At 45.5% G+C, this 24,443-nt stretch overlaps 1 protein-coding gene and 1 long non-coding RNA gene across 3 annotated transcripts in view; one reads left to right on the top strand and one right to left on the bottom strand.

Annotated features, from left to right (window-relative positions):
* The window catches only part of LOC147030275 (uncharacterized), a 156,416-nt gene that overhangs the window by 114,761 nt on the left and 17,212 nt on the right, over positions 1-24,443 (top strand). The gene's annotated exons all lie outside the window — the stretch shown is intronic.
* LOC147030276 (homeobox protein Hox-A13-like) lies at positions 10,133-23,494 on the bottom strand. The gene is made up of 2 exons (XM_085874168.1): positions 22,736-23,494; positions 10,133-11,166 (listed from the first exon to the last, which is right to left on the bottom strand). Exons 1-2 carry the CDS (start codon positions 23,376-23,378, stop codon positions 10,919-10,921), a joined length of 891 nt encoding a protein of 296 aa, XP_085730294.1. The 5' UTR covers positions 23,379-23,494; the 3' UTR covers positions 10,133-10,918.

Here is a 24,443-nt window from a genome sequence, read left to right as displayed (position 1 = left end):
AAATGAGAATATATTTATTTGGAATTTGGGAGAAATGTTGTCAGTAGTTTATATAATAAAACAAAAATGTTCATTTTACTCAAGCACATACCTATAAATAGAAAAACCAGAAAAACTGATAATTTTGCAGTGGTCTCTTAATTTTTTCCAGAGCTGTATATAATATATATCATATAATATTTATAATGTATTTTTTATATCATATAATATACATCATATAATATACATCATAATATATTATGTATCATATAATATATATATATATATATATATATATATATATATCATATCATATCATAATATATCATATAATATATATATATATATATATCACATAATATATATCATATAATATTTTTTATACATTATATAATATATCATATAATATATATATATATATATATATATATATATATATATATATATATATATATATATATATATATATATTGTTGCGGTCTTCGCGCCCGCCGGCGTGCGAACGGCCACGTAACTCGAATCGCGGCACGTCGCCCACCGGACGGACAATCCAGTCGTGACCCTCTCGGACTAACGCCGGGAACCAGTCACGGGTGGACCTTTCGGTCTCACCGCGATCGAGCCAATCAGCCCCCGCGTGGGATAGGGTTGCTCGCCACCCGAACTACCTAAGTACCCACGCGGAGGGTAGACCGGGCGATCGCACCTCGCCGCAGGTCGACTTCGGACACGGGCCACTTAAGCGACCCGTTCCGTACTATCAGAATAACCGAGCGGTGTTATCGTCGACCTCGACGGTTCGATTAATTATCGGGCGTATTCAGCCCACTACCAACCCTTTACGTGAAGCAAGATGGGGGTTCAATGGAGGAAAAGACGAAGCGAAGCGGGAGAACAGTTCAACAATAAAGCACATTTATTCTCGGCACACGGGAAGCACACAAATACAATTCCACCAAATGCACACAAAAAAGAAAACACAATTCCATTTTACACAAAAAGCAAATATAAAAGTGAAAACACAGTGCAGAGCTAATACCGACTACCGAGCACACGGCAACACTTATACAATTCTACTTCACAGACGGCGCCGACAACACATACCCAAAACCAAGGAAAAGAAATACCCTCAAGAATGAGGTAGGCCTGGGGCCGAGACCTGGTCGGGCCTACCCGTCTGGTGATGAGACGCGGAGCGGCGATGGCCCCGCAACCCGCGGGCCTCGTGGACAGTGCCTGGCAGGGGGGTGGGAACGGGGCCCCCTTGGTCGCACTATCTCAGCGCGGGGGGAAACAGGAGGGGGTTGCTGATGCTCGGGGTATAGAGGATCTTTATTATGTGCGACGAGCGTCTCCACCTCGGCCAGGTCGCGCTGCCGGCCTCCCTCGGGCGCGCAGCTCCTTGCACGACGCGAGCACCCTTCGTCCGACTCGCCGCCTCTCCACAGCTCGTCCCCTCCGTTCCGACTCCAACGCACACGACGAGCAGCTCCACCGCCCGCGAAGTCTTGACTCTCTGTTCCGACTCCTTCGCCTCGTTCCGACCTTTACTACTCTCCGACCCCTCGTTCTCGTTCTGCTGACTCTTTCGCTCCGACTTTTACGACTCCTTTGACTGACGAACACCGTCCTTTTATCCCCCCCGTAACTTCGCCTTTGACCCCCTCCCTTTGACCTTTCACCTCGCTCCCCATTGGCCCGAGAAAAAGTGGGCGTGAAGGCTTTTTGATCCACAAATTTGCATATATCGATCGCCCTGGGGGCGGGGCCAATTCGCCCCTCGCTCACCGATTGGACGGCAAAAAGTGGGCGTGTGTCGTTTTGGATCCGTTTTTGAAGCAGAAAATCCGTGATTTTGTACACGCTGTTCAACGTGCGCCCTACACGAGTCCAGCATCGGTGCCCATGAGTGGCGCGAGATGACGGTGATGCGATGGTGGCGAGTTGCGACGGTAAAGGTCATGGCGGTTGTGGTGAAGCGGCGTTGTGGTTGGTGGTTGTTGTTGTGGTTGTGATGGTGGCGATTGGTCCAAAATAAAGATAGTAAAAGAAAAACGGCTATCCTGAAGAGTCGCAGCACGTATAAATGACATGTATTCCCACTAGACAACGGGTTTGGGCCTAACTACATGCACTTACCGAGATACCTCACCTAAGGGACCTGAATGGTGGTTTGCGAATCTGGTAACCACAACACTACCCCTTCCCTTTTACAGACTCGTCCCGAGTCGTCAAATTTTCGTGTGCCATCATGTGTAGTTTTCCCCTAGTACACTTTACCTACGGATCCCTGAGTGCGACATTCATGGTATTCGTGTCCCCAAAATAAATAACCTAAGGGCTGCGTAACTACCTAAACAAACTCACTCACACGGACGACTTAAATAAAATTGCCGGCGCTAAGACAAACATGCCGGGGGCGCACTCATATTTACAGTACATCTTAACCTTAACTTACAAATTTTACACTAAACCATGGCCCAGGATCACTGAACTCTGCAAAAGAAAAGCAGTTCGCAGGGAGCCAGGCTGCCCACATGCAGTCTCTGACTCAAACAATGCAGGTGACGGAACGTGGCTGGCTGCTCACACGCAGTCCAAGGCCTTCCCTTTTGAACTGAACGCAGTGAACCACAACGGTGCTTGGGCTGCACAACGCAGTCTCCGTGCCAGCTCAAGTGGCACACGCAATGAGCACAACGAATGGATGCATGAACGGTTTGAACTGAATGCAGTGAACGCAAACACGGTGCACGGGCCGCCACTGCAGGCCCGTGTTGTAGCTGCCAACAGGGCAGTTCTTGCAGCTTGCAAACTGTTGCTTTCAGATCCTGGCGCACATGGAAATGAACAGGGGGGGGGCAAAGCAAAAATTGAACGGGGCTTGTGAACATGGGCAGTGGGCATGGCATGGCAAAGGTGAGCAGGCAAACACAGCCCGCAGAAGAAGGCCGCTGCAGGCAAACACAGCCCGCAGATGAACTGGCCGGCACAGGCCTTGAAGAAAACAGCCAGCAGATGAACTGGCCGGTACAGGCCTTGCAGCACAACAACAGCTGCCGATGAAGTTAGCCGGCCTCTGCCTTGCAGCAAAACACGGCCAGCCGATGAAGTTGGCCAGCCTTTGCCGTTCAGTGGAGGTTGGTGGAGGGAGTGCGGTGGTGCTGGCCACTCGGAAGGCGGGCTCAGACCTACCTACCTGTCTCCCTCCCAACCTATCGCCTTTGCCTGTCACTGTACATACCCACTCCCTTAATTTGTGAAAAACCAATTTAGCCCCCACTTATTTTTTTTTGTTGTTTTTATTTTTACTTCCCCACTATAAATCGTCCCCTAACCCCCTTTATCGTCCTTGTTCGGCTAACCTATACTGTCACCTAGCCTACTCCCAACCCTTACGTTCCCTTCCCGGAGGGGAATAAGGGAGAGCTAACGTCCTGTGTCGAGGCCCAACGAAGCCTCAGAATGGCCTCCCCAGAGTTCGGCGATCTAACCCAAAGTGGGTCCAGCGGCCCACAACGACAGCGAGGGGATGGATGGTGCGGAGGGGTACATCTCCTAATCTACCCTATCCATTTAACTGTTAAACTACCCCGGGGCTTTCAACAAGCGCCTCTCGCTTAAAGTATTGGTTCTAACAACCCAGATTCCCGTCGCCTGTGTTGGTGTCCTTACAATTTCGGGCCTCGCCCCCCAATTTTCTCTCCGTGCCCTCACACGGTCTCCTGGCTGGGACACGTGGCTCCCTTTGGCAGGCACGACCCTCTGCCGAATCTCCCGCTATGGCACCCCCGGGCACTACACTGCCTCCGAGCCTACCAGCTCCCTAACACCGGGAGTGCCCCCATGGCACCTCCCCTGAAACGCACACGTGGCAGGCCGGCCTCCCGGGCCCCTTTCCGAGGGTCACCCGTGCCCACTGCACTGCACACGCGAGCACGGCGCCCGGGCCCCCGCACCAAGCAGGCGCACCCGTGCCCACTACTCTATCCCGGCCCCCCATGGGCCCATGGCCTACCGCGGCCGACTAGCCTGGTACCCGGGGTACCCACTCAGCGATACTCACCTTTCGCAGCCACGCTCCCAAGCCCATCAACAGGGCTCCTGCACCCCTCCAAATGGGTTTCGAGCCTACTTTCCCACCAACAGCAAAACGACCTCCATTTTTCAATTTGACTAACCCCCTAACTCACTCTACACTGACCCCGGGGTCCCTTGGGCGGGAGTCACTCCTCCCCCCAATCACTCATCGCACCATGCATTCCCCATTCACTCCACACACACAGACCCGCTGGCCTCACTCACTCACCATGTACTCACCTCACAACTCACCAACTCTTCAACACACACACCACTGAACTCTACCATCCTTCTAACTACATCCCCTAACTAACTCGTGCTCCCACGTCGTCCCTTAAACTATAGCACGTTCCATTTAACACTACGTAGCTAAACTACGTCAACTCTACACATCCAAAGCCTGTCTCTGTCTCCAAAATAAATCATTTTATTTCCCAACCTAAAGCTCACTAAATCCCTCTACCTAATCCATTCCACGGACTCCATGAGGACTTACCCCTGCCCCATGGAGTCGGTCTAACTAAGCTAACCCTTCCCCCTAACTAGTTTCCATCCTGTGCCCAGGGTAAGGAGGTCTTCCACCCCTTGCCCAGGAATCCTGTGTACCCGAAAGTGAGGCTTGTTCCTTTTTTTTTTTTTCATGCCCAGCACCTGCGCGGCAACTCAGAGCTCGCGCACTTTGCACCTGCCCGTGACGTCATGCAGCTGCACGTGTTCCTCGTCCCTCCTTGGACGGGACCATCCGGCAGAGATACCCCTCCTTCCGGATTCCAACCCCACGTGCAGCCATGACGTCACCGTGCGCATAAAAAAAAAACACAAGCCACACGTCTCGAGGGGTTCCCCACGCGAACACATGTGCTTTGCCCGTTGGAGCTTAACACGCACGATCGCGTGGAGAACCCGTCCGGTCCAAATCCATTTACCTGCCTAAACTTTGTCCGTCCGCGGGATCGGCAAATCCACCGCGTGCGTTTCCGGACCGGGACTTCACTCTCGCAAGCGAGCACGTGGCGGTCTCGTGCGTTGCACAGCACGAACCGCGTGCTCACTGCTGGGTGAACCCGGCACGGTCCTCGAAACAACCACAGCCGCTACTCGGCTTTCTCTCCTCTGTCGCCGTCGTCGTCTCCATTCAACCCACGCACACCTGCGTGTCACGACGCACACAGTCCACACCATTAAACTCACACCGGGAGACGCGGCTGCGTGCTCCCGCATGCCAACCGACATCTCCCTCTCATACCGCTCTCTCACACACACGGTCTCCCTTGCATAACCCATACCACTCACACGTGGTGCTCCATTCACTCGTGCCTCACTCACACACGCGGGGGCACTCAACCGCGGTTCCTCATCCACACACGGTGCCTCACCCACACACGCGGGGGCACTAACCCGCGGTGCCTCACTCACACACCGTGCCTCATCCACACACGGCGTGCTGGGAAGCACGTACTCCAGCAACATCGCCACCACACCACTCACACGTGGTGCCTCACTCATACTGGCCGTTTCACTCACACACACGGCCTCTCTCACACACGGTGCCTCATCCACACACGGCGTGCTGGGAAGCACGCACTCCGGCACCATCGCCACCACACCACTCACACACGGGGTCGCTTCCACACACGGGGACGCACTCACACCTTGCACCACACACACAGGGACAACCACACTGGGGATTCGTGTCCCCACAAGGGTCTCCGGGGCCTCTACACCCCCCAAGCTCTCCGTGCACCCGTCCACAGCACTCGTCCCCTCAACCTCGCAAAGCACGACCGAACTCACCTGGTCGTGACTCGCCTCGAGGGGGCATACTCCCTCCCCTTGTTCCTGGAGGAGGTCATCCAGCTGCTCGCACCGGGTCCCCACACGCTCCGCGAGCTCAACCTCACTATCCTCCACTACCTCCGTGTGTGTGTGCGCGTCACTTACCCCGTCTTCATCGTGTAGTCTTCCCTCTATCGTTCCCATCTCCCGTGTCTCTGCCAACTCTTCACCCTTTACCTCCCTTGTCTCAACTATTATTTCTGTTGTCGTCACCTCGTGTCTCGTCTCACACGTTTTGGTCTCCCCATTTAATTTTTCCCTTTCGGTCATCGTCACGACCCTCGCCCAACACGTTCCACGACTATTTTTTTTACCCGCCTCCACCGCGGGCCTGTCAGCCGTTGCACCCCACCCAGCTCGTTTGCTCCCACACGTGAAGTCGCCATTCCCAGCTCCCTGGTCACGGCCTTCATGCCCGCCTGCAGGCATCGGCCCATGTTCTGCGTCTCACCCCGCAGCTCTTTCATTTCTTCTTTCATGTTTGTTTCCATTCCGTTCATTTTTGTATCCATCTTTTCGTTTATTTGTTGTGTATTCGCATCCATCGTCGTTTTCACTTCATTTGTATTTGTATCCATCTTTTCATCCATTTTTTGTGTATTCGCATCCATCTTTTCGTTCATGCCTTTCATTTCGTTCTTCATATTCGCATCCATTTTTTCGATCATTTTCGCATTCATCTTTTCGTTCATTGCCGCCAGCATGGTGAATAGCTGGGCCATGTTGGATGCACTCAGCTGAGCCGTTTCGGCAAGGGTTGGGGAAGGGTCTTGGTGGAGAGGGGGGGGGTGTCATACACCGCGGCCGCTGCCGCACCCACCTCGGGCCCTGGGTTCAGTTGGGCGAGTCCGTGTTCCTGCACAATCAACATTTCCTGCTCGGGGATTCCATCCTGGACCATGGATTCTACACATTCTACATCCATTTCTAATACCCCCCGGCTCCCGCTCGCCTTGAGACGCCATCTTGCTTCTCGTGAAGGGTTAATTTGCTCGCTCGTAATTTTGGAGGGAATCGGGGGTCGCTTCTCTTACCCCTGGACCGATTCCCGTGAATTTAGCCGGAGACAGGAGAGCCCGTTTTCCTGTTCTCCGATACCAGTGCCGCGAGGGGGGCGATGAATTTGTATCCCACTCCTGACACCAGTGTTGCGGTCTTCGCGCCGCCGGCGTGCGAACGGCCACGTAACTCGAATCGCGGCACGTCGCCCACCGGACGGACAATCCAGTCGTGACCCTCTCGGACTAACGCCGGGAACCAGTCACGGGTGGACCTTCGATCTCACCGCGATCGAGCCAATCAGCCCCCGCGTGGGATAGGGTTGCTCGCCACCTTCAGACTACCTAAGTACCCACGCGGAGGGTAGACCGGCGATCGCACCTCGCCGCAGGTCGACTTCGGACACGGGCCACTTAAGCGACCCGTTCCGTACTATCAGAATAACCGAGCGGTGTTATCGTCGACCTCGACGTTCGATTAATTATCGGGCGTATTCAGCCCACTACCAACCCTTTACGTGAAGCAAGATGGGGTTCAATGGAGGAAAAGACGAAGCGAAGCGCGAGAACAGTTCAACAATAAAGCACATTTATTCTCGGCACACGGGAAGCACACAAATACAATTCCACCAAATGCACACAAAAAAGAAAACACAATTCCATTTACACAAAAAGCAAATATAAAAGTGAAAACACAGTGCAGAGCTAATACCGACTACCGAGCACACGGCAACACTTATACAATTCTACTTCACAGACGGCGCCGACAACACATACCCAAAACCAAGGAAAAGAAATACCCTCAAGAATGAGGTAGGCCTGGGGCCGAGACCTGGTCGGGCCTACCCGTCTGGTGATGAGACGCGGAGCGGCGATGGCCCCGCAACCCGCGGGCCTCGTGGACAGTGCCTGGCAGGGGGGTGGGAACGGGGCCCCCTTGGTCGCACTATCTCAGCGCGCGGGGAAACAGGAGGGGGGGTTGCTGATGCTCGGGGTATAGAGGATCTTTATTATGTGCGACGAGCGTCTCCACCTCGGCCAGGTCGCGCTGCCGGCCTCCCTCGGGCGCGCAGCTCCTTGCACGACGCGAGCACCCTTCGTCCGACTCGCCGCCTCTCCACAGCTCGTCCCCTCCGTTCCGACTCCAACGCACACGACGAGCAGCTCCACCGCCCGCGAAGTCTTGACTCTCTGTTCCGACTCCTTCGCCTCGTTCCGACCTTTACTACTCTCCGACCCCTCGTTCTCGTTCTGCTGACTCTTTCGCTCCGACTTTTACGACTCCTTTGACTGACGAACACCGTCCTTTTATCCCCCCGTAACTTCGCCTTTGACCCCCTCCCTTTGACCTTTCACCTCGCTCCCCATTGGCCCGAGAAAAAGTGGGCGTGAAGGCTTTTTGATCCACAAATTTGCATATATCGTTCGCCCTCGCTCACCGATTGGACGGCAAAAAGTGGGCGTGTGTCGTTTTGGATCCGTTTTTGAAGCAGAAAATCCGTGATTTTGTACACGCTGTTCAACGTGCGCCCTACACGAGTCCAGCATCGGTGCCCATGAGTGGCGCGAGATGACGGTGATGCGATGGTGGCGAGTTGCGACGGTAAAGGTCATGGCGGTTGTGGTGAAGCGGCGTTGTGGTTGGTGGTTGTTGTTGTGGTTGTGATGGTGGCGATTGGTCCAAAATAAAGATAGTAAAAGAAAAACGGCTATCCTGAAGAGTCGCAGCACGTATAAATGACATGTATTCCCACTAGACAACGGGTTTGGGCCTAACTACACATGCACTTACCGAGATACCTCACCTAAGGGACCTGAATGGTGGTTTGCGAATCTGGTAACCACAACAATATATATATATATATATATATATATATATATATATATATATATATATATATATATATCATATCATATCATAATATATCATATAATATATATATATATATATCACATAATATATATCATATAATATTTTTTATACATTATATAATATATCATATAATATATATATATATATATATATATATATATATATATATATATATATATATATCTACGTATATACATATTTTATATATTTATGTGTGTGTATATTTTTTTTTTCTTTTTTATCATAAAAAAGAGAAATCGAAATTATTAAGAAAATTAATTTAAATTTGGGTGGAGGTTAAATTAATGGATAGTTAGCGTTGGGGAGAATAGCAATGTCAGGATTGACAAACTCCTGGAAAGCCAAATATGTGACAACACAAACCAAGAGGCGAATGGTGAATGCTCCAGTATTTCCAGTTGCAATTTATGGATGTGAGTCGTGGACAGTGAAAGAGAGAGAAAGGAAGAAGATTAACAGTTCTGAAATGTGGTGTTGGAGACGAATGTTAAAAATTTCATGGACTGCAAGAAGAACAAACAAATCAGTGCTTGAAGGAACTAGAACGACACTCAGTGGAGCGCATACCTCTGCCAAGCTGAATAGTTTACGTTTTGTATCCCACTGATAGGGCCAGTTTTTCATCCGGACCTTAACTAAAATCAAATTGGCTTGTTTTTGTCACCCACCAAGTTTTGTCGGAATCCGTGCATAACTTTTTGAGACATCACGTTATATATATAGTTTTGGCTTTGTCACTCAATGGTGAATAATCACTTTTAAAAAAAATCCTCAAATCTGGATCCGGATCTTCACCAAAATCAAATAAATTTGCCATTGTCCACCAAATTTCATCAGAATCCGTCCACAACTTTTTGAGATAACCTTCTCACAGACAGACAGACAAAACAGACAGGGACGAAAATGTAACATTCACCACCAAATTGGACCACCACGTACATTAGAAGAGCTGATGCTAAGACAAACTCATACTTTGGACACATCATGCATGCAGAAAGCGAAAGTCTGGAGAAATCAACCATGCTGGGTATGGTTGAGGGAAGAACAGGAAGTCAGACTTGATATGTGCTGGATAGATGAGTTCTTAAAAGCCCGCCAGCAAGCGATGTCTGCTGGAGTTTCAGGAAGCAGAGCAGGAAAGTGACGTTTGGAGAAATCTGATCATAAATGTTACCAGAACCAGAAGTCGGATACAACTTTACGGAAATAAACACACATATATATATATATATATATATATATATCGATATAGTTATATATATATCGATATAGTTATATATATATCGATATAGTTATATATATATCGATATAGTTATATATGAAATCGCTTTTTCTCCTTCTTCCCTTCTGTGCTGAACAGTAATTGTAAACCGCAGGTTCTCCTATTCCAAGCACACATGGTCCAAGCAGTGAACATTGCCATGGTGAATCCACGGTGCGGAAACTCAAGATGTGGTGCATTTTCCCACGGTATTGACATGAGGCATCGCACATATCCAGCATCTCTTTCCATACTCGAGGGAACGTGTTTATTTCAGTTCCTCTTCGACTTCACTCACATTCCGACGGTTTCATGGGCACATACATGACTGTATCACAAAATATTTCATTCAGGACAAAGGATAAATCCTTCACATCAATCACAATATAATGGTTTGGTTTAAAAGTTATATTATCATCCCGATACTGTGTATTTTATATATATATATATATATATATATATATATATATATATATATATATATATATGTACATACACACATATACACGCAGTATATACCATATTTAACTACGTATTGCATTTTGCTACAATAAATTTATCATAAACACTTGGGCAATAAGTTTTACAATTTACAAAAAAATAATAATTCCTTTTACATTTACAGATTTATGAAACAAACAGGGAAAGATCGGAATAAAACGAGCTGAGATCATATCGATTCGACGAATATTCACGCAGCACACGCACCCTGCTGCCCTTATGACACGGCACGTACAAACGGCTCGTATATAAAACATATCCACGCACACACGTCGTGGAGAATCATATATGCGGCCTCTGCATGTACCTCCACGACGTCTTCCTCGCAACATTGCACTTACAATACTCCAGCGGCCAGTCCTCCTCGTGCTAAGCGTGTGTGCTGCACTTTAACTTGGACACAATCTTTTTCTCCTTCACTCGACGGTTCTGGAACCAGATGGTGACCTGACGTTCACTCAGACCAGTGTTCGCCGAGATGTTTCGTCGCTTGTCCTTGGTGATGAACTTGTGTGTCGCGTATTCCTTTTCCAGCTCCTTGAGTTGTGCCTTCGTGTAGGGCACGCGCTTTTTGCGTCCGCGGCGGAACACGCCGAGGTCTCCGTGATGTGCTCCGTCTGTGCGGGAAGAGAGCGCGGCGCGAGAGTGTGAATGAGAATGAGTGAACGTTCGTTCGTTCATTTCGTTATTCACAGCTCACAAGCGGGGTCTTCCCCCGGGATGGAATTCCTTCACATATAATATTCGAGGTCGTTATTATCACTTATGGAGCCTTTGGATAGGCCACGGTGGGCCAATAGATTTAAACGCCTTCTCTACATCTCGGCTTCATTCGATGCGCTATCTTAAATCACTATTTCCATATCCCGGGCCTGATCATTAAGTCAGTGGCCTCAAAGACGACGTCGACGCAGAATTAGCACGAAAGAAAACTCCTTTTCCAAAAAAGATAAATCCTTTTCTGCAAGAAAACAATTTCTACTCATCGCTGGGCCACGGACTTATTGACCTCGAGTCTCGTTGGTCTTTACTGAAATTAAAACATTTGTCGGAAAAAGACATCAAACATAAAAAGCGATAAGACCCGGGAAATCGTAAACAACGACTTGGAGGAGAGAAGAAAAGCGTAAAAAAGACTAATTACAGCTCGTGTTGATTAGTTTGTATAATAATTATATAATATACGAATCGTACATTTGGTGTACGCTGCTCAACTAAACTCGTATATTTCACTTGTGTCGACTTAAAACAAACGATTAATCACCGATTGTACATTTTTACAACATTATATGCATAAAACATCCGAAAATGCCAATAAAATGCAGAACTGAGGAAATCGCGTCATTTTGCTGTGGTGACATGTACCTCGTGTCTGATACAAACCTATGTGCTGTACTCCCTCGTGTACACTCTGACACGCACTGTACCTCGTGTGTGCACACGTTTGTACTGTACCTCGTGTCTGATACAAACCTATGTGCTGTACTCCCTCGTGTACACTCTGACACGCACTGTACGTCGTGTGGGCACACGTTTGTACTGTACCTCGTGTCTGATACAAACCTATGTGCTGTACTCCCTCGTGTACACTCTGACACGCACTGTACCTCGTGTGTGCACACCTTTGTACTGTACCTCGTGTCTGATACAAACCTATGTGCTGTACTCCCTCGTGTACACTCTGACACGCACTGTACCTCGTGTGTGCACACCTTTGTACTGTACCTCGTGTCTGATACAAACCTATGTGCTGTACTCCCTCGTGTACACTCTGACACGCACTGTACCTCGTGTGTGCACACCTTTGTACTGTACCTCGTGTCTGATACAAACCTATGTACTGTACTCCCTCGTGTACACTCTGACACGCACTGTACGCCATGTGTGCACACCTTTGTACTGTACCTCGTGTCTGATACAAACCTATGTGCTGTACTCCCTCGTGTACACTCTGACAAGCACTATACCTCGTGTGTGCACACGTTTGTACTGTACCTCGTGTCTGATACAAACCTATGTGCTGTACTCCCTCGTGTACACTCTGACACGCACTGTACCTCGTGTGTGCACACCTTTGTACTGTACCTCGTGTCTGATACAAACCTATGTGCTGTACTCCCTCGTGTACACTCTGACACGCACTGTACCTCGTGTGTGCACACCTTTGTACTGTACCTCATGTCTGATACAAACCTATGTACTGTACTCCCTCGTGTACACTTTGACACGCACTGTACGCCATGTGTGCACACCTTTGTACTGTACCTCGTGTCTGATACAAACCTATGTACTGTACTCCCTCGTGTACACTCTGACACGCACTGTACGCCATGTGTGCACACCTTTGTACTGTACCTCATGTCTGATACAAACCTTTGTACTGTACTACTTCGATCGTGTACACTCTGACACACACTGTACGTCGTGTGTGCACACCTTTGTACTGTACCTCGTGTCTGATACAAACCTATGTACTGTACTACTTCGATCTGTATACTCTGACACGCACTGTACGTCGTGTGTGTGCACACCTTTGTACTGTACCTCATCAGTCATGTATGCTACCAACCTATGTACTGTACCTCGTGTGCACACCTTTGTAGTTACTGCACTTCATGTACACATTTGTGTACTGCACCTCGTGTACACTGACACACTGTACCTTGTGTGCACACCTTTGTACTTATTGAACTTCATGTGCACATCTGTGCACACCTTTGTACTTATTGAACTTCATGTGCACATCTGTGCACTGTACCTAGTGTGCACACCTCTGTACCTCTGCTTTTCTCCACATCTATGTACAGTACACTCACTGTACATCGTTAATACAGCTATATGCTGTACCTTGATCGTATGCACCCATATACAGTGGAACTCGTCTTTACACCTATGTACTGCACATCATGTGCCCCATGTACACACCTATGTGCTGTAGCTTGTGTGCAAATGTACATACTTGTCATTCATGTGCACACCTATGTACTGTATTTCGTGTACCCCAATGTAGGGATGCACAAAAAATACAAAAATACATATTTTATGCCAGTTTTTTCACCCCACCCCCTCGATGCTTATTTATTTGAACCCCCCCCCCCCCCCACACCCCCTCCCCGCCAGCCCACTCCCTTTCGTGATGCTTTGCCTAACCCTCACCCTAAAGCAATGTCACCTTAATTTTGATAAACTTTGTTCAGCTTCAATTGTGCACGTTTTTATCGGTGGCATCTGACAGTTCTGTCGACTGATAATGAGATGGTGTTGCCCTGGATCAGCTCCCTCCAAATTTTACAAACTCTTCGTTGAACTTCCTGCTTCCTCCTTTTCCGAAATGCACTCTCGTAGCTTCGAATGAATGGTTTAAACAGCACCTCTGCAATCTTTGGACGAATTCAAACTAAAGCAAGGCCATTCTACATTGACATGCATGTCTTGCCATGGTGAAGGGAAATCCAAGATGGCTGCGCTCATGAAGATGAAGATTGTGTCACGTGACGGTGGCTCTGACATCCTCCTCCCCCGCCCAGTGACACTCCGGGAAACGTTCCCCACCCCCAAAGCGTCGTGTATTTTATGTAAAGCCCCTACGCAATGTAGGTCCTTATAATACCGTCAAGTTATCTCGAGTAAGTGACAGCCTTCATCCTTTCCAGATAAATGTTCAAATTTAAATTATCAGCCTAAATCCTGAGCATCACAAATACATGGATATTGTGACATCCTTCCTCAATTCCCCTCTGCATTCTCATCCCTTGTTTGTCTGTTTCCGTCTACTTTGTCCCTTGGCCCTGCTGTTAGTATTCGCTCCCTTCTCTTTCTGCTCTTCCCTTTGTTCTGTTGTGGCCTGAATCCTGATCCGTTATGTGTTGTAGCTCTTCCACAAGGCTAACTCTGTATAAAAAAGAACAACCCAAAAATAAAACAATAGCAATTGTTATCTTTCCTGTTACAAGCTTCGAATCTTCTGTTGTATTAGAATCCAGTTCATGTTGTTAAAAAGGAAGATGGGATAACGACTTCATGCGGGGAACAATTGGTACATGCTTACATATACCTACTTGGTACGTGCTTCCAACGACTATGAACGAGCGGGTCTTGTTTTACCATGAAGGAGCAGCACGTGCTAGCAAAACGGCTGTACAGGTATTTAAAATACCGTTTGGTACTACGTGTTCATGTTCGGTGCCATTCACCATTTGATGCAACAACATGCAGAATGACGTAACAACATCGCTCATGACTGGAACTGCACATTGTCATGGCTACTGCACATTGAATGACAGACGGAACAATATGCCCTAGTTTAAAACCTCAAATATACAGTGTATGGCGATACACGCATGGTGTACCTGGTACAGTATGGCGATATAGTTGCTCGATGTACATCGGTATAAATCACACTGTGAACAAGAAGGGCACTCAGTAGAGCGCATCCCTCTGCCCCGTAATGCCTGATCCACGAGAACATATCTGGCCCAATACATTTTTGAGATATCGTGCTATCTATCGTTTTTGGCCCTATCTCTCAATGATGAAGAATCACTTTAAAAATTTGAGTAGTCAGATCCGAATTCGGATCTTGACCAAAATCGAACCAATTTGTCGTAGTCACACACCCAACCTGTCCAACAAGTTTCATCCGAATCGTCCACAACTTTTTGAGATATCGTACTATATATCGGTTTAGCCCTATCTCTCAATGATGAAGAATCACTTTAAAAATTCGAGTAGTCAGATCCGAATTCGGATCTTGACCAAAATCGAACCAATTTGTCGTAGTCACACACCCAACCTGTCCAACAAGTTTCATCCGAATCGTTCACAACTTTTTGAGATATCGTACTATATATCGGTTTAGCCCTATCTCTCAATGGTGAAGAAGCACTTAAAATTATCAGAACCGGATCCAGATCTTCATCAAAATTGAATCAATTCTTCCTTCTCACACCCAACATGTCCACTAAGTTTCATCCAAATCTGTCCACAACTTTTTGAGATATCGTACTACATATCGTTTTTGGTCACATCTACCAATGGTGAAGAATCACTTAAAAAATTTGAGTAGTCGGATCCGGATCTTCACCAAAATCAAATCAGTTTGTCCTTGTCACACACCCAACCTGTTATGTCCACAAAATTCAACCGAATCCATTCACAACTTTTTGAGATATCCTGTGCACAGACAAACAAACAAACAAAACAGAAGGGCACTCGGTGGAGCACATACCTCTGCCACGTAATGCCTGATCCACAAGAACATATCGGGCCCAATACATTTTTGAAAAATCACGCTATATTTATATTTTGGCCCGATCTCTCAATAGTGAAGAATCACTTAAAATAAATAAATAATTCTCTTATCCAGATCTGGATTCGGACCTTCACCAAAATTGACTCAATTTGTCATGGTCACACACCTTACCTGTCCACCAAGTTTCATTCAAATCTGTCAACAACTTTTTGAGATATTGTGCTATATATCATTTTGCCCTATCTCTCAATGGTGAATCACTTTAAAAATTCTAGTAGTCGGATCTGGATCCGGTCTTCACCAAAATCAAATCAGTTTGTCCGTGTCACACATCCAACCTGTCCACCAAATTTAATCTGGATACGTCCATAACTTTTTGAGATATCCTGCATACAGACAAACAAAGAGACAGACAGAGAGGGGTGAAAACATAACCTCCTTCACCTTCGGTGGCGGAGGTAAATATAGCATCTGTATCTGTATATGCTTTATGATAATAACTGCACGCAGTTAATGATTGGAGGTGTATACGGTTTTTGAAAATACCTGTACGGTTTACAATGTTATATCCAGTTCAGGTTAATAGCTGTACGGTTTATAATGTTCCTTGTGGTTACAGGCTGGTAGCTGCACGGTTTTTGTTTTTTTTTGTTATGTATATAATCTAGACTCGTGGATGAGCTGGAACACAGAACAGACTAGGGCGTAACGGAACATAAAGACCAGTCGAAAGAAGGGGGAGGTGAGGGACACACAAACAGGCAGGGTAGAGGGACAAAATAGTGGAATACCTGGAGGAATTAGAAACATGTGGAGTAATGAGAGAAATCAGAGGATACAGGGGGTGAACATTGTGGATTCAACCGCAAACTCCGTCATAGAAGTGGAAAGACTGGAAACTTGGAAAGAGGTGTGCTTGTGCAGGGTCGAAAAGATCATGGTTGTGGATAGGGGATGACCTGAAATGATAGTAAACAGCGACCTTGAAGGCCTAGAGGGAAGAATGAGATGGAAGAGAATCTGGAGGTTGGTGCCACAGGTGAAGATAAAAAAGGAACGAATGAGTGGAGATGAGCAATGATTCTGGATTTTGGGAGTGTCACCAGAAAGGGGTTGATGGTGAACCACATGTGCCCTGTAGAAACCTGGTGGGGGGGGGGGAAACACACAAAGAGCAGAGTATGCAAGACCAGAAAGGATGTGGTGGAACTTGTGGAAGATAAAGACCACTGACCTGTTGTGATGATGAAGTCATGGGCTCATGTTGTGATGGCAAAGTCAACTTCATCACAGGAGATTCCAATGATTTTGAAGGACTTGATTTCCATGGTGTCAAGCTGGGGTTTCTAATCATAATATAATAGGTGTAAGCCTGGAACTTCTAACACACTTTTCCCCGAACATATTCTGTTCATACTTCCGAAATCTTCACATTATGTGTTCCATGTATTTACGCAGGTGATAGCGGATTCAAAAAATCAAATATAGATAGAATTTTCAAAAGGGAATCGATGACGTTACAATCGACAGTGTTCGGCAGCAAACCGACAGCCGGGTCCTGGCCGACGTGCTTTACTTAACTTAGTCCATGAGTTAGGGACGTTTGTTCAACTCAGCATTTACGACTTTTATCCTGCCATGTTGTTAATCTGTTGATGGAGGTAATATAGAAACGATGAATACGTCAAATCGTTCGTGTTACTCATCCAGCACTATGTGTCAAGGCCAACAATCTAAAGCGACCGGTCTCAAACGCTACCGAGGGCACCCACACGCCACCAATATGAATTGAGCTGTTGAATGCGGCACAAAACATCCAAAGAAACTACCGTAACCGAGTATTGTAATCCGACCTGTCCCCCATACCCGTCATAGACGGGTATCTGTTAGTCTCTATAATAAAAGGAACTGTGTCTGTCTGTCTGTTTGTTTGTTGTGTTATAACTTGAGAATGGATTAATGGATTTCGATAAATCCAACTACGGTGGATTCAGGGAACTCCCGTGAAGGTTTGTGACGAAAACATATATATATATATATATAATTATTTTATTTTTAAGGGGTACATGGGCACACATGGCGAAACTGCAAACGCCAACTCGCGACACTGGTTATCCCCACACTCCCAGGAATCCTTTTTCTTCTTGCTCTATTGATTAGCCATCACAGCAAAGATTGGTATTTCCGTCAGCGAAGCGACGGCTCTTATATTCTATAATATACAGTAGGTGATATTACAGTGATAGGCCCATGTTGTGATGGCAAAATCAGCTTCATCACGGGAGATTCCAATGATTTTGAAGGACTTGATTTCCATGGCGTCAAGCTGGGGATTGTAATAATATTGTCAAATGTATGGTTTTACTTCATAATAATATGTAAAGTTAACAGTGAGAGGTGTGCAGTTTATAATATTATATACCGCTACATGCTAGTGTCCGTACAATTTATAATATAATATACGGTTATATTATATATAAATGATAATAGTCATAGAGGTCATTATCGTTATTGTTCAATTGACATAGATGTACATTTTATTATTAGCCATGCAAGTTATTATAGTTGTACGGTTTATGGTGCAGCTGTATGGTTTATGACAGTAGTCATACAGTTTATGATATTAGCCAGATGGTTTATTACAGTAGCTGTACGGTTTATGATATGGTTTGTTTGTAACTGTATGGTTTATATGAGCCATATAGTTTACATCAACCGTATGGTTTATGATAGTACCTGTATAGTTTACGATCGTAGCTGTATGTTTTATTGTTAGCTGTACGATTTATTCTAGTTGTATGGTTTACGATTGCAGCTGTATGGTTTATGACCATAGCCCTACTGTTTATGATATTAGCCAGACAATTTATTGCAGTAGCCCTACGGTTTATGATAGTATCCATATGGTTTATGATTGTAGTTGTACCATTTAGGTTTATAACTGTATGGTTTATATTAGCCTTATAGTTTACATCAGCTGATTTATGATAGTACCTGTACGGTTTATGACAGTGACTGCACCATTAATGTTTGTCGCTGTATGATTTATATTTGCCATATGGTTTGTATTAGCTAAACAGTTCATTCCTGCATTTATTCGGTCTATTACAGCAGTACAGTTTGTGATAGTAGCTGTACCGTTTATTTTCGTAACTGTATGGCTATATTTGCTAAAAGGTTTTTTTTTTTTACGCAAGCTCTCAAGTTTATGATAGTCGCTGTATGGTTTATATTAGCCAAATGATTTATATTAGCCAAACAATATATTACAGTAACTGTACAGTTGACGATAGCAGCCATTCGGTTTACGAGAGTACCTATCTATACCCTTTATGTTCATAGCTGTATGGCTTATATTAGCCGAACAGTTTATATTAGCTGAAAAATTATTACAGTTGCTGTACGGTTTAAGGTAGCCATATTTGTGATAGATGTATGGTTTATATTACTGTTATGTTTATGATAGAAGGTGAACGGTTTATGTTATTGGCTGGATGGCTTATATTATCTGTACGGTTTATATTATCTGGACGGTTTATAATAGCTGGATGGCTTATATTACTGGACGGTTTATATTCACTGTGCGGTTTATATTATCTGGACGGTTTATAATAGCTGTATGGCTTATATTACTGGACGGTTTATATTATCTGTACGGTTTATATTAGCTGTATGGCTTATATTACTGGACGGTTTATATTATCTGTACGGTTTATATTATCTGGACGGTTTATATTAGCTGTATGGCTTATATTACTGGACGGTTTATATTATCTGTACGGTTTATATTAGCTGTAATGGCTCATGTTACTGAACGGTTTATATTATCTGGACGGTTTATATTAGTTGTACGGCTTATATTACTGGACGGTTTATGTTTGCTGTATGGCTTATATTATTGTACGGTTTATATTATCTGTACGGTTTATATTAGCTGTATGGCTTATATTACTGGACGGTTTATATTATCTGTACAGTTTATATTATCTGTACGGTTTATATTATCTGGACGGTTTATATTAGCTGTATGGCTTATATTACTGGACGGTTTATATTAGCTGTATGGTTTATGTTACTGGACGGTTTATATTATCTGGACGGTTTATATTAGCTGTATGGCTTATATTACTGGACGGTTTATATTATCTGTACGGTTTATATTAGCTGTAATGGCTTATGTTACTGAACGGTTTATATTATCTGGACGGTTTATATTAGTTGTACGGCTTATATTACTGGACGGTATATGTTTGCTGTATGGCTTATATTATTGTACGGTTTATATTAGCTGTGCTGTTTATTAGTTGTATGGTTTATTATCAGCTGTACGGTTTATTATCAGTGACACGGTTTATGATTAGCTGAACAGTTTATTATTAGCTACATGGTTTATTATTAGCTGTATGGTTTATTATCAGCTACACGGTTTATTATTAGCTGTACGGTTTATTATCAGCTACACGGTTTATTATCAGCTGTACGGTTTATATTAGCTGGATTGATTATCATTAGCTGTATAGCTTATACCACTGTACGGTTTATATTAGCTGTATGGCTTATACCACTGTACGTTTTATTATTAGCTGTGTGGCTGATACTACTGAACGGTTTATATTATCTGTACGGTTTATATTACTGGACAGTTTATATTAGCTGTATGGCTTATGTTACTGGATGGTTTATATTATCTGTACGGTTTATATTAGCTGTATGGCTTATGTTACTGGATGGTTTATATTAGCTGTATGGCTTATGTTACTGGACGGTTTATATTATATGTACGGTTTGTATTAGTTGTACGGCTTATATTACTGGACGGTTTATGTTTGCTGTATGGCTTATATTATTGTACGGTTTATATTAGCTGTATGGTTTATTACCAGCTACACGGTTTATTATCAGGTGTACGGTTTATTATTAGCTGTACGGTTTATTATCAGCTCTACGGTTTATTATCAGCTACACGGTTTATTATCAGCTACACGGTTTATTATCAGCTACACGGTTTATTATCAGCTACACGGTTTATTATCAGCTACACGGTTTATTATCAGCTGTACGGTTTATTATCAGCTGTACGGTTTATTATCAGCTACACGGTTTATTATTAGCTGGATTGATTATCATTAGCTGTATGGCTTATACCACTGTACGGTTTATATTAGCTGTATGGCTTATACCACTGTACGGTTTATATTAGCTGTGCGGCTTATTATCAGCTGTTCGGCTTATTAGCTGTACAGTTTATTAGCTGTATGGCTTATACTACTGTATGGTTTATATTATCTGTACAGTTTATATTAGTTGTACGGCTTATATTACTGGACGGTTTATATTAGCTGCACAGTTTATTATTAGCTGAATGGCTTATACTATTGTACAGTTTATTATGAGCTGAATGGCTTATACGACTGTACAGTTTATTATTTGCTGTATGGCTTCTACTACTGTCCGGTTTATATTAGCTGTGCGGTATATTATGAGCTGTATCACTTGTACTACTGTATGGTTTATATCAGCTGTACAGTTTATTATTATCTGTATGGCTTATACTACTGTACGGTTTATATTAGCTGTACAGTTTATTATTAGCTGTATGGCTTATACTACTGTACGGTTTATTATTAGCTGTATGACTTATACTACTGTATGGTTTATATTAGCTGTACAGTTTATTATTAGCTGTATGGCTTTTACTACTGTCCGGTTTATATTATCTGTATGGTTTATTATTAGCTGTATGACATACTACTGTATAGTTTATATTAGCTGTACAGTTTATTATTAGCTTATGGCTTATACTACTGTACGGTTTATATTATCAGCTGTATGACTTATACGACTGTATGGTTTATATTAGCTGTACAGTTTATTATTAGCTGTATGGCTTATACTACTGTACGGTTTATATTAGCTGTATAAATTGTGCTACTGTACAGTTTATTATTAGCTGTATGGCTTATACTACTGTATTGTTTATATTAGCTGTACGGCTTATTATTAGCTGTATGGCTTATACTACTGTATGGTTTTTATTAGCTGTATGGCTTATACTACTGTACAGTTTATTATTAGCTGTATGGCTTATACTACTGTATGGTTTATATTAGCTGTACAGCTTATTATTAGTTGTATGGCTTATACTACTGTACGGTTTATATTAGCTGTACAGTTTATTATTAGCTGTACGGTTTATATTAGCTCTATGGTTTATATGAGTTTGATGGTTTATATTAGCTGCAGCATGGTTTATATTAGCTGTACGGTTTATATTTGCTGTACGGTTTATATTAGCTCCATGGTTTATATGAGTTTGATGGTTTATATTAGCTGCAGTATGGTTTATATTAGCTGTACGGTTTATATTAGCTGTACGGTTTATATTTGCTGTACGGTTTATATTAGCTCCATGGTTTATATGAGTTTGATGGTTTATATTAGCTGCAGTATGGTTTATATTAGCTGTACGGTTTATATTAGCTGTACGGTTTATATTTGCTGTACGGTTTATATTAGCTCCATGGTTTATATGAGTTTGATGGTTTATATTAGCTGCAGTATGGTTTATATTAGCTGTACGGTTTATATTAGCTGTACGGTTTATATTTGCTGTACGGTTTATATGAGTTTGATGGTTTATATTTGCCGAAACGTTGATGACAGCTGTCGGCATACATTATACGATTTCGTAGTTGTAGTTTCTGACATGACATTAACCAAAGGGTTTCTAACAGTTTCTGGATGTTTGATGATGATAAATGAACGGTCTATGTTGTTCGACACAACATACACCGATAATTGCAGTATATGCCGTGCGTAACTGTACCGCTGGGTAACGTTTGGCAGGGCGACGGAAAAAACACGGGTTGGGCATTCGGCCTCGGGAGCGCTTTGATGTTGGCGAGTCCCGAGAACCGCCAGACACAGGATCATACCGGGTAACGTTCCCTTCCAAAGGTGCGCTTGCTCCTTGACACAGCAGACCTGCCCGTTCCACCCACCGCCGATGGACCAAGGCTGATACGGGTCGTGCCGCGCGTCTGAGTGTGAAGCGGCGATCGCCCCTCCGTGCGTCATTACTGGAACATCCAGATATCCCGCAGGTACCGGCTGGTATGCGGCGCCATGCGTCGGGTAAAATGCGAACTCTTTTGACCTGGCGGTGTATTCTTCGGGGGCACCGTAGCCGGACACGTCCTGCATGTACTTATCCAGCGCGTAGTTGGCAAAACCGGGACCCGACCCTGCACACGTCTTCAACGCACCTTGCTGCACTGGCGATACTCGGCAGCCGTAGTAGCCGCTCCCGAACGGGTACCCGTAGCCCTGCAGCGCAGTCAAGGCAGAGGGTCCTTGCATTCCTGAGCACGGAGGACATTGCTTTAGGCCATCGGTCGTGCTCTGGACCGCAACTTCGGGTGACGAGAACGGGGGTGCAGCCGCGCCCCCAAGAGTCGAATGCAAATGACGACTTGGAGCCGGACTCGCCGCCAGGTTCGCGACCCCGAGTCCCTCCACGGGACGCGGCGCTCCTTTGCCGAAGTCGTCGGGCAAACAAGAACCGTCGTACACAAACATGGCCGACAGTTCCCACGGTTTTGGCGGCAGCCGAACTGCCGCACACTCAGAAAAAAAGTTCAGATCTTATACACTAAGATGTAACACAACCGAAGGATGACGCGTCGCGCCGCGCTTTTTACCGGCGTCTCCGCACACCCATTGGGCTCGAGCGGTCACGTGCTCCGTGGAACCGAGATGCCGAAATCCTTTCCTCTCCAGTCTTCCCCTTCCCCTTCCCCTTCCCCTTCCCCTCCCTCTCCCTCTCCCTCTCCCTCTCCCTCTCCCTCTCCCTCTCCCTCTCCCTCTCCCTCTCCCTCTCCTCTCCCTCTCCCTCTCCCTCTCCCTCTCCCTCTCCCTCTCCCTCTCCCTCTTCCTCTTCCTCTCCCTCTCCCCAAATCATTTTCCTGCGACTCCTTCCATGAGCGGCGTCCTTTGGGATATTGCAGACCCAGAGGCTGTGCGTGCATGGGCTGGTGCGGAGGCACGAATTTATGATTAACCATTTACCATACACTTTGTCCCGGCATTAAGGTGCTGAAACGGTCGTCCTGATCAGAAAGCACTGTGCTGAGAGTGCCGTGCTCAGAGCTCACCGTGCTGCATGGCAGCACAGATTAGCGCCGTGCGAGAGAGCCGTGCTGAGAGTGCACCGTGCTCGTGCTGTGTTTAAAGTGCGCCATGCTCGCACCATACTCGCACCGTGCTCGTGCCGTGTTTAAAGTGCGTCATGCTCGCGCCATACTCGTGCCGTGTTTAAAGTGCACCGTGCTCGCACCGTGCTCGTGCCGTGTTTAAAGTGCGTCATGCTCGCACCATACTCGCGCCATACTCGTGCCGTGTTTAAAGTGCGCCATGCTCGCACCATACTCGTGCCGTGTTTAAAGTGCACCGTGCTCGCACCGTGCTCGTGCCGTGTTTAAAGTGCGCCATGCTCGCACCGTGCTCGTGCCGTGTTTAAAGTGCACCGTGCTCGCACCGTGCTCGTGCTGTGTTTAAAGTGCGCCATGCTCGCACCATGCTCGCACCATACTCGCACCATACTCGTGCCGTGTTTAAAGTGCGCCGTGCTTGCACCATGCTCGT

This window comes from Eptatretus burgeri, chromosome 3 (assembly GCF_056783735.1).
Source record: "Eptatretus burgeri isolate ZD-2024b chromosome 3, Ebu_testis_v1, whole genome shotgun sequence".
Classification (NCBI taxonomy): domain Eukaryota; kingdom Metazoa; phylum Chordata; class Myxini; order Myxiniformes; family Myxinidae; genus Eptatretus; species Eptatretus burgeri.
This window is presented reverse-complemented; position numbering and strand designations above follow the sequence as displayed.